Consider the following 12,367-nt stretch of genomic DNA (forward strand, 5'->3'; position numbering starts at 1 on the left):
TGTCACAGAAATTACAAGACATTAAAAAAATCAATTTAACAGTCTCAGAAGTCTCACCTCAGTAGGTGGGAAGGACCTGACTTTGTTTAGTGGTAACAACCACCTCAATTAGACCAACTATTGCTTCAAAAGTCTTTCATGTTTAAGCAATTACACCTCATCTCCCCACAGAGAACAGTATTGGCAGACAGTTCTGTGATCTCCAAGTGCAGATGCCATCTGTGAAATATCACAGTCTACAAATGTAATAGTAAGCCAGATGACGTCACTTTGTGCCCAACCGGAAAGGCCACCTAGAATCTGGTGGGTCCAAGGTGAGAGGCTAACAATCTAACCATTTACACAAGACAAAATGGTATTGTGTAAAACCCATTAACGCTCTGCTGAACTCTAGCGTGAGATGACTTCATCAAGTCATTTCACAATGGGCAGCCACATTTTTTTAATACATTAAGGCTATGATGCTCCTCTAAAAGAACCACGAAATAGCTTTAATAGGTAGAAATACAAATAAAATATGGGCTGTTGGATATTGGTTTGCTTGTTTCTTGGTATTTCCCTAACTATATGATGTAAATTGCTACTCAGGCAAATAATAACTTTGTAATTCTTAAAGACTGTTTCATTTACACACACACACATACACAAAGATGAGTGCTTTGGTCTGTTGAAATTAAATAAAAACAAGTTCCAGTCATTTAATTTATATCTTGCATTCTATTATTCCCTAAAGCACTAAAATATCTATGAATTCAAATAATTTTAAAGGAAAATTTTCAAACAAAGTAAACACTTCACATTAACATTACTGAAATCCTATGCATTGAAAAATTATCTCAAATCCATTTTATTGTCTTATATCAAAGCCAGAACAAGGACTCTACAGCTTATTCCCAAAGGAAAGCTTTGTTCTTGTTATAACTTAAAACAAAAGATAAATATGCTCATTTATTTTGGAGGTGGAAGGAAGGTCGTCATGGACCTACTTTGATGTGGTTCTGTGGACCAGTGGGTCACGAAACTAAGAACTGAGCCCCAATGATTAAGAGAGCCCTGCAATAACAACTATGTTCTCTGGGCTTCCCTGACTGGCATTTGACCTGTAGTAGACCAGAATACTTAAGGCCTAAATGGTTTCACATGGAGCTACTTATTAAATCAGAGGGTTTTTGTTTTTTTTTTTTTTCTCCTGTGTTTAGGTGAATGCTTGCTAAAATTCGAAGGATTTACTGCAAAATAAAAGTGATACGTAAAGAAAGAGAAGATCCCAGTCTTACAGATGACATTTATCTAGATTTGGTGATAACATTTAAGGGTGAAATTCCAGAGCAGGTTTTCTCACCCTTAGCACTACTGACATTTGGGGGCTGGATAATCCTTTGCTGTTGGGGCTGTCCTGTGTATTTTGGATGTTTATGAACATCCCTGCTGCTACCCTCACCTCCAGTTGTGACAACCAAAAACACCTCCAGACATTGTCACAAGTCCTGTGGGGGGCAAAGTCATACTCTCCCCACTCTCATTCCTTCACCCCTAATCCTTGAGAATTAGTCTATCTTTCAGCAACGAATAAAGAGCAATGCTCAGAAAAAATGAAGGGGAAAATTATCCAAAATTTTACTGTGACTTAATCAGTTAACTTTTACAGGAATTATAGTTTAAAAATATGAAAATGAATTTATAGTATTAAATATAGACATTTTAAAAAGCAAAACACTTGGCAGCTAAAAAAAAACAACAAACAAAACGAACTCAAGTCTAAAACTTAAAACCACAAGTTCATGAACCTTAAAATGTCACATTCTCTCAGTCAGGTGAATACTGTGTTTAGACTGATATATATGATTTCTTATGAAGCCCATATTTAGAGGAATGTGCTATATCATCTAAAAATGGCTCAATATCTAAACAGTAGTAGTACACCATCCATTTGTGGTAGCCTTAAACTGTTAATTACAGGTATATTTAAAGTACTTTATATCTTCTTATTGCCACATGATTTTTAACGTACTTTGCATTAGTTCTATTTTCTCTCATTGCCAACTTCTTGGTGATACGCAAGATAAGTCATTGCTTTCATATTTATATTTTAACATCATAAAACTATGTTTTATTATTATTCTACAAAATATCTGAAAGGAATATTGCCTTTAAACAAATTAGTTAATGTCTTTTACAAAAGATAAGAGCAATTGAGATAAATTTCCAACTTCTTCACTTGCTTCATTCCACAGCACAAGTACCAGCCCTGCTTCATGGGGGTTGATTTGCTCACTTCCAACTCACAGTTCACATACATGTTATTTCTGCAAATGTGAACAATGTTTATGTCATTCCTCTCTTTAGGATTATTTCTAGCTTCAGTGTTGACAACATGTTAGTTTTGTCACCTTGGACAATTCAACCTCATGCTGCTTCCGTTTCTTCATTGATGAAATAAATGGGATGGAATGATCTTTAAATTCCTTTGTAGCTCATAGATTCTGAGGGTTTTGGGGGAGAATAATACATACAAGTGTATTATCAACTCTTTGTTCCCTAAAACCTCTTTATAACAAAGAATATTATCTAATGGGTTAATATACACTTTTAAATTAAAGAATTAGAAAAAAATAGGTGTATGAATTTCCACATACAAATAAAGAAATGTGTAAGTTTCTAAAAGCACCTTTAAAGTATTAACTTACAATGTCAAATGCAATAAAACAGCTCATGAATATAATATTTTTCATTGTGATAATGTTTGATGATGATGATGACGGCTAAACTACTCTGATTTCCTCAGCTGGGAAATGATAAAAAGTTCCTCTTGATTAAGAAAGAAATACAAAAGCACATAAAGGCACAGTGGTGTTTATTAGGCTCTCTTGGAATTCTGGAGAAAACAGGAGGCCAGCAACGGAAGAGCTCCTGGAGGGAGAAGGCAGTCTTTATGAGGCTCCATGGTCACAGAGAAGTTAGCATAGTTACACACTGTATGTGGAAGACAACACTGTTTAGAGGTCAAACATGGAAGGAGAAAGAAAAGGAGAAAACCTACTGAGAAAAAAATAATACCTTCTGTAGAGCTGAGTAAATGTTCCAGTTTTAAACACTTAAAAAAGAAGAAAAAGAATGGGAAGAAAATTGAATAGTACTGTTGACATGGACCAGGATTTCTTACTCAGGTTAAAGGGATCCAAGGGACAGATCCAATCACTGCGTGTGACTCATTGCTAATAAATTAATGGTGATGAGGTAGGTTCACATAGCCAAACTTGACTTCTTAAGTTGACTGTGGAAGTAGTAGTCACTGTATTGTCCAGACGGACCTAACGATCTCTACATTAAGATGAGTCAACTTAAGAAAAATATCTTCAAAAAAAGACTGGAACTCTTAAACTGACCTCTTTCTGTAACACCAGGGGCATCCATGTAAGAGTCAAAAAATCAACAGGCCCCACCACTGGGAACAGCAGACACTTGAACCCCACTTGCGGATACCAGAAAGCAGAGAACTTTTGCCAAACACACTCCTGGTGTGGGCTTTCTCCTCAAGGACGTAGATTCTGGGAAGTCTCTCAGAAACCTACACCATTACTTAGCTGTAGGAAATTAGACACTATTTCTACAATCATACTGAAAATGGAAAAGTCACATTCAAACAAAGAATGCTCAATATCATGTGTATTTCACTTTTAATCATGATGGCTATAGTCATTAAAGTCAGGAAATCAAGTTTAATCATTCGACTTTTCCAATCTTCTGAAACTAGAAGGTAGAATATCTCTCTTTGTTCATTCTTTTTTTTTTTTAAAGACTTTGCATGTCTTTTTTTTTTTTTTTTTAAGATTTTACTTATTTATTAGACAGAGATAGAGACAGCCAGCGAGAGAGGGAACACAAGCAGGGGGAGTGGGAGAGGAAGAAGCAGGCTCATAGCAGAGGAGCCTGATGTGGGGCTCGATCCCATAACGCCGGGATCACGCCCTGAGCTGAAGGCAGACGCTTAACCGCTGTGCCACCCAGGCGCCCCTCTTTGTTCATTCTTGATGATCACGCAAAATATGAGGATTTTTTCAATATATTACTTTATATATAACATATAAATGTTATTTATAATTTTTAAAGGTCAGCAAATTTGTATCTGTGACATGCTAATAGAAGAATAAAATATAATTAGCAAAATGGTTTAATTATCCAGGTGATGAATAGTAGGAATTCCTGTTACTTCACCTTCTAAATTAATAAACAATCAATGGGGTGCCTGGGTGGCTCAGTCTGTTAAGAGTCTGTCTGCAGTTCAGGTCATGATCCTGGGAGGTCCTGGGATCTAGCCCTGTGTCAGGCTCCCCGCTGAGCAGGGAACCCCCTTCTCCCTCTCCTTTTACCCTTCCCCGCTCATGCTCGCGCTTGCTCTCTCTCATGCTCTCTGTATCTCTCTCTAAAATAAATAAATAAAATCTTTAAAAAAAATTAATAAACAATCAAAACTACAAATATTATTGTTAGCTTTACAAATGGGCTTGTTTTAATGTTCTGGTTTGTAGAATAATCTCAAACTTAAGAGATTTTTATTACTGATAAATAATATACTTGAAAGGAAATTCTAATGTCTTTATTCACAAAATACCTTAAAGCATTTAAAAAATTTCTCAATATTTTCCATGGTTTATACAGTTAATAGCTTTATGACATCAGTCTTATTAACTGATTACCCTTTCAAAAACACTCAGAAACAAAAGCTAAAAGATTTTCCATACATGACATTTTCCTTACAGAAATTTAATATCTCTAGACAATAAACATAGCCTTTATTTCCTGAACAGAAAATATGTAAATCTAGGAGTGCCTGGGTGGCTCAGTCAATTAAGCACCTGCCTTGGGCTCAGGTCAAGATCCCAGAGACCTAGGATGGAGCCCCACATCGGGCTCCCTGCTCGGTAGAAAGCCTGCTTCTCCCTCTCCCTCTACCTGCCACTCACCCTGCTTGTGCACTCTCTCTCTCTCTCCCTGTCAAATATATAAATAAAATATTAAAAAACGAAAATATATAAATCTGTATTTCCAAAAGAAAGGTGTCACTATAGCTACATTTGCCAAATTTGTGGCAAACAGAACACAGTATTTATGTACATAGAGCTATAGAGATATGTAAATGAAACAGATACAAAATTTCACGTTTGGAGAAACAATATGAGAGGAAAAAGCTTTTCAGATACATGGGCAATTTTGTGCAATTTACTCATAAAGCAACTATCACTTTAATTTAAAAAACAGTACATTTTTTTATTTTAAAGAAGTTGAGTGCTTATGAATAAAAGCACCTTGGGAATATTTGTTATATAATACACAGTATTCACAGAACATGATACATATCATACATTTTCATCTCTTTATGGACATATAACTCAAGAATTTTAACTATTATTCATTATTAATTTGTAGTAAATGTTACTCAAGTGCCTCCATTTTATAAAAAAGCAAATCTAAGGCAGGAGCATATCACCCATGTTGCCTTAATCGAAAGAATGACTGCATGGCTGTCTGGGAAACAGAGCCCAAGTCTTCGGATTACTGGCTTTACTCTCTACAACAACAATCTCCAATGGATAATTCTGTGCCAAACACAGATGATCCCAACTATCTTTAGAGGCATTATGATCTTCTCATAACAAAGCAAAATAAGTATACTTAAAGGGAAAACCATAAAGGGGGAGCATGGTGGCACAGTCGGTTGAGTGTCCCACTCTTAGTTTTGGCTCAGGTCATGATCTCAGGGTCTTGAAATGGAGCCCCAAGTTGGGCTCCAAGCTCAGCAGGGAGTCTGCTTGAGATTCTCTCTCTCCCTCTCCCTTTTCCTCTGCTCCTTCCCCTGCTTGCACATGCGCTCTCTCTCTCCCAAATAAAAAAAAAAGAAAAGAAAAGAAAACCACAAAGTATTTGGAATAGAGAAAAGACATATAATACAGTAAAAAATGTAATGAAAAGTGTCAAACTCAGGAGGGAGGGCTGCCGTAATGAGCTATGCTCCTGATCTTCAGTCAGTTCTAGTTTATCGGATTCTACACCTCAGTGCTTCCACAGAGCACAACAGAACCCCAACCAACCCAAATACTTCAGGAATTCTGTTTATGGATGGGTTAACTATTGATTCTTCTTGACTTTAATATTTATTGGAAACCCTTTGCATAAGACTATCTTGCTACCTTGGGAGAAACAAACCCAACTGGAAGTTTCTTGATGTTGAGGAACTAATTATTCTATAGGTGAGGCCAGCAAATGTTTTCTTACAGGGCCAGACACAAATATTTTAGGCTTTGCAGCCCACAGGACTCTACCGTGAAAGCAGCCATAGACAATATATAAACAGATGGATATGGCTATCCTCCAATAAAATTTTATTTACAAAAATAGGCTGGTGGGTTGGATTTGGCCCATGAGCCATTATTTGCCAACCTCTGGTCTAGAATACCTTTATGTTAAAAAATACTTCTTCCATACTTTTGAAAGTTAGAAATTCTCATGGACTGCTATTCCTGCAGTCAAAAGGGGCCTTGTCGTATATTTTTCATTAGAGAAAACTACACATCCCAAAAAAAGGCTGCATCAGTTTGGGCTCTACTATTTGGGCATTTGTGCTAATATACTTTAGAACTAGACTAAGGTTTATCACTGCGCTATCTAAAAAGAGCATCTGCTCACTGTGATAACAGGGCAAAAAAGGACTGATATATAAATGCTCAACCTGCTTAAGAAAATAAATGAACTTAAGGTATCATAGCAGACTGATTATTAATTAGAAATGCATTTTATCTATTTATTGAAGTATATCAGGGCGAATCATTACTTCATAACAGTTTGCTTTCAGCTACACCCTTATGCATGAAACCAGTAAAATAACATTTATTTAAAACTTTTATATAAACTCCTACTGTTCTCTAATTCAGACTGCCTACCTTTCAAGTCAGTAACATTTTACTAAAACATGAAATATTCATTCAATTCATTCATTTAAAAATATTTATTGAATGTTTATTAGTAGACAGGTACTGTTTCATAAGCTGAAGATTCAAAAATATAATACAGACCTACCACTAAGGAATTCTCAGTCTGGCAGAGAATCTCTTTGGAAAATAATAACTGTGACAAAACAATAGCATTATGGTAGGATTAAGTTAATATGAAAATTAATTTCCAACTTTCAAAAAATGCTCTAAGTATTAAGTATTAGATATCTTAACAAATAAATATTATGTCATTTTCACATATACCCCTATTATTTTTCATTATTTGATATTAAATGAAATAAAAAATGAGATACTGATTTTCAGATCTATAATAAAACAAAGCAGAATGGTGTATGCTACAAGGTCAAGTTTTTTAACAAACATTTAACAAAAGTCCTCTATGTAGAATATTGTGTATAGAATAACCCTGTCTGTATTTTTAAGATAAAGACACTTGGAGTGTTTTGAAGGCGTTTTAGTGGGCTTGAGGACGGAACTGGGAGTCAGTAAGAGGGAGTGACAGGGAAGAAAGAAGTATTAATTTTAAAATAATTTTTTAAAGAGGTGTTTAACAGTGACAAAGACAAAAATTAGTCCTCATTACAACATATGCAAATAGAGGATTTTTTTTTGAGGGAAGGTTGTATTTAAATGTAGCTTTTCCTTCTGCAACTAAGAATGCTTTTCCCTATCCTAACCTGATCTAAAACAATTGGCTTTTACTTATTTATTTTGTTTTGCAGGTAGAAAAGTTGAGAGGGGAAAAGCACAGAAAGCCAAACAATGTGTATAAACATGTTTACGAGGAAAGAGGCAGAAGCTATCATTTATGAACAGGTGCCTTGAACATCCTGCATACCAAATGCTGTGGGCAAGGAGAGCTAAGATCTTCCTTTTCCCTCTACTAAGGACACCCAGAACCACAAAATTAATTAAAGAAATCTTTCTGATTGCTTGTTAAGTTGTTTTCTTTTGGGGCAACAGGCATGACAGACTGGGTTCTTATGTTTTAACAGCATATTACGGGAATTTTTAAGTTCTGCAATTATAAAATAAAAATGTATTGACATTAAAGATACCTTTATAAATCTGTCACTTTACTCTTTCCTCATGACTTGTAGGCTAATTATGTAGCTATATAGTCACATAAAATTTCATTGAAAAAGTTATAAGCATTACTATTTGTTGGACACGAAACAACTTATAACATTGGACTTTTCATTGAGTCTCAAGCTAAAAGGCTACATGATAGTAAAATTTCATAAAATACCTTAGAATTAGATTGTACAGATAATTTTCACTTTGTGAAGAGTACATGTTTTGTAAAGATTTCTCATGCTTCAGCAAATCAGAAATAATGATAAGAATACACATTTTCTTATTTAAAACCTAATATTTGGAACAGAAAAGCTAGCATGTTGCTAACAGTCTCAACAGCAACTCTGAAAAACAAATAAGAAAATACAAACAAAATATGGTTTTCTGGAAAAAAGTGATAATGATTCTAAATATAAGCACTGATTTCAAATTTATTTTAACATATACTCTAGAAGCACAGTAATTTCTGAATGTCTCTTTAAATGGAATATAAAGAAAGAATACTGAATATCTAACGGACTCAAAGTAAAAAAAATATATAGGTCCTACAAGTTGAGTCTACATGCGTAAGAGTGACTTCGGAAACAAGCATTAGTATACTACTTATTCCTTTCCATTCATTTGGAAACTTCCTAATACTTAGGTTGAAAATGTACTTGATAAGACCTCCCAATGAAAATGGTAAAAAAAAGAACAGTGTTTAGTTTTCATGTTGAATAAAAAACCTAGCAAACATACTAAGTAATTAAGTCTGGATTTACATTTCTTCATTTACCACTTCTGACATTCACTAAATAGTTGACCCTTGAACAATATGGATGGGTAAGGGGTGGTGACCCTCCATGCAGTAGAAAATATGCTTATAACATCTGACTCCCCCAAATTTAACTACTAATAGCCTACTGTTGAGTAGAAGCCTTACAGATAACATAAACAGTTGATCAACACATATTTTGGATGTTATATGTATTATATACAGTATGCATACAATAAACTTAGCTAGAAAAAAGAAAATATTGAGAAAATACATTTACAGTACTGTACTATTAAAAAAATCCATCTATAAGTGAACCTGCGCAGTTCAAACCGCTGTTGTTCAAGGGCCAACTGTAGTTAAAAGCAGATGTGAAGTTTTCCCTAGTCTATACAGTACATATGCAGAATGTAACATATAACTTTTTTAGTTATTGTTAAAGTGTGAAATTCTCTTGTCTACTAACATATGTACTGACCTCTTCTGGGACTCTCATGATTGAAGAGAATGCCATTCACTGCAAAGAGATTATATGCCTCCCGGAAGTTCACCACAATCCAATAGGCATAGAGTTTAGCTGCCCCTGTTGGAATAATTTTTTAAAAGCAAATAAAAGACAGTGATTATTATAAAAGACGGTGTCTTATTATAAAAGACAGTGATTTTTACTCATCTTAAACAAGTAACAACTTGCAAAAATTACTTTGTAATATATTAAGTTAGAAAAAGATATAAGACAAAACCGAAGACTAAAGGTTCCTTTGCCAGTCAACCATGTGCACAAGAAAATATTTAAGATTTTTTTTTACTTCTGTAATACCCACAGTTCTGTCTTCCACAATCTAACTGATTTGATGATACTGTGTGCAATGTATCAAGGTGACCTAAGGTCTTATTTCCTTTTTCCTAGTTTTAAGGAATTAGAAAGCGAAAAAAATATGAAATCTTAATATTCTAGATGCTTAGAAGTTTGATCAGTGAAGTCTTTACAAATACACAAGATGTAATAAACCCCCTTTTTAAAAAAAAAAAAAAACTGAACCCAGGGAAACTTCCACTGGGGAAATAAAAAACATGAAAGTTATCACTTTAGCAAATCTCACAATAGTTAAATAAAGAAAAGTCATGTGGGTCTATCCGTATAGAAGGGCTAGATAACATGCATCACTGAAGTGAGTAATTACACCCTGGATGCAGCAGCACCAAGTACTTAGAGTGAGCAGTGTATAACCTTATGCTTCCCAATGTCTAGTCATTTTAGTCTAATCTTAGTGTTAATCTCACAGTCAAATGACTTAAGACGAGAGACAGGAATGGAATTAAAGCAGAAGCACACACATGTCCCATGCCAAGAGAACAAGGCGCATGCACAAGGTTATACCCATGCATTCTCACCATACGGAGACCGAGGATAAAAAGGAGTAGTCTCCTTCTGGGGTATTTCTTGCACTTTCCCATAGAGTTCACTTGTTGAGGCTTGGTAGAACTTCACAGAGTTGATAAGGCCACAGGTCTTAACTGCATCCAGAAGCCGTAAAGTGCCAACTCCATCAACATCTGCAGTATATTCAGCCAGGTCAAAAGAAATCTGGAAATAGCAGGTGAAGACAGTACCACATTAATGGGTAGCAGCAACAAAGATGCTGACAGTGGTAACAAACACATCTTACATTTCACATACTTACAAATGTTATGTTTGTGACAAAATACTATTCTCTAATAGCAGAATAAGAGCACGAATGTCATCTATTTCTAACATCAAATGGTTGAAAAATATCTTAAATACCTATTAATTATCTATGGTAAAATGAAGAACAATTCTTGTTTTTTAAAGGTTTTATTTACTTATTTGAGAGACAGAGAGCAAGAGAGAGAGCGAGAGCATAAGCGGGGTGAGGGGCGAAGGGAGAAGCAGACTCTCTGCTGAGCAGGGAGCCCAATGCTCCACCCCCAGCCTCTAGGATCATGACCTGAGCTGAAGGCAGACGCTTAACTGACTGAGCCACGCAGGCGCCACAATGAAGAACAATCCTAGGCTGAAGTCCCTAAGGTGGCGTTTCTCAAAGTGCAAACCTCTGCTCCTTAGAATCATCTGGGGGGTTTCTAAAAATTCAGAATGAACCAATCTCTTGGGGATGGAACCCTAGGATATCCACATTTATAGTAAGGCCCAGCTGACTTTAACTCTCAGAGAAGTTTGAGAACATGTGCTTTAGACACAGTTGATTTTTAAAAAGATTGCTTTATTTTCTATTTTTAACTAAAATATAAGAATTACCTTTTAGTATATTACATGTATATATAATCTTTTCCTTATGAGACACATTGAATAGAGTAAGATGCTAATGTATAGAATTTAATAATTTCCAAAAAGAGGGTATTAAGGAATAATTCAGTATTTTGCAGTTTCTTAACATATTCCTTAGAAATAAATGTGACTGATATGTTTTTTTCTTAAATTATTTCTAAACATAATACACAAGTTAACCTAATATTAAAAGGTAACAAATTTTAAGACTGAAAATCTTTGTCCCTGGTTTATTTGCAGGCCAAATACAGCTGGGCACAATGCACAGATGCTTCCCTGCTGCCTGGTGAATGACCTCAATCTTTACCTGGAAAAATCCTGCTCTGGGGCGAGGAGGTTACTGACCCATTTTGCTGGTAGTCCTGAGTGTCACCCGGGCACAAGCTGCTGCTCTGTCTATGCGCAGGGTATCTAGGGAACTTGGGGGACAGCTGACCGCTGACCTGACTCAAGACCACCACATGCATGTTATCTAATAAGCCTGTCAGTAAAACTCATGGCAGCTGTGTGATAAAACAGGATAGAAGTATGTTTTATCCCCAATCATTCAAACCCAACAAAGCACAATTTGGGGTTACTTTATTCTTTTCAAATAACAGTTTACTGCAATAAAATTTACATACCATAAAATTCACCCTTTTAAAGTTTATGACTCACTGTTTTTTTAGCATATTTACAGCATTGCACAATCACCAGAATGTGTTCATCATCCCCAAACGAAACTTGGTACCCATTATCAATCACTTGCCATCTTCCCATCACACACCCACAGCCACTAATCTACTTCCTGTATCTATGCAGTGATCTATTCTGGATATTTCATATATACGGAATCATAATATGTGGCCTTTTGTGACTGGTTTCTTTCACATATCATATTTCCATTTCTCTTGGACATGTACCTCGGAGTAGAATCATTTGTATACAACATACAACATTTCGAGGAACTGCCACACTGCCTTCTAAAGTGGCTGCACCATTTCACATTCTCACCCGCAGTAATAACGGGTTCTAATTGCTCCACACCCTACTCAATACTTCACTGTGGTCTTTTTGATTTTAGACATCCTACTGAGTGTGAAACTGCATATCACTAGGGTTTTTTTGTATTATTAAGGTATAATTGACATATCATATTATCTTTGTTTCAGGTGTATGTAATGATTTATGTATGTATCATGAAGTGATCACAATAAGTTAACATCCATCACTACACAG

At 35.4% G+C, this 12,367-nt stretch overlaps 1 protein-coding gene across 2 annotated transcripts in view; it reads right to left on the minus strand.

The window, feature by feature from the left end:
* The window catches only part of GMDS (GDP-mannose 4,6-dehydratase), a 596,567-nt gene that overhangs the window by 315,911 nt on the left and 268,289 nt on the right, over positions 1-12,367 (minus strand). For both annotated transcript variants that reach the window (XM_026511368.4, XM_057305018.1), the window contains 2 exons: positions 10,237-10,429; positions 9,320-9,424 (listed from right to left, as the gene is read on the minus strand). In XM_026511368.4, the coding sequence (XP_026367153.1) occupies positions 9,320-9,424; positions 10,237-10,429 (298 nt within the window). The remainder of the gene's footprint in view (positions 1-9,319; positions 9,425-10,236; positions 10,430-12,367) is intronic.

This window comes from Ursus arctos, unplaced genomic scaffold (assembly GCF_023065955.2).
Source record: "Ursus arctos isolate Adak ecotype North America unplaced genomic scaffold, UrsArc2.0 scaffold_31, whole genome shotgun sequence".
In the NCBI taxonomy this organism is placed as follows: Eukaryota; Metazoa; Chordata; class Mammalia; order Carnivora; family Ursidae; genus Ursus; species Ursus arctos.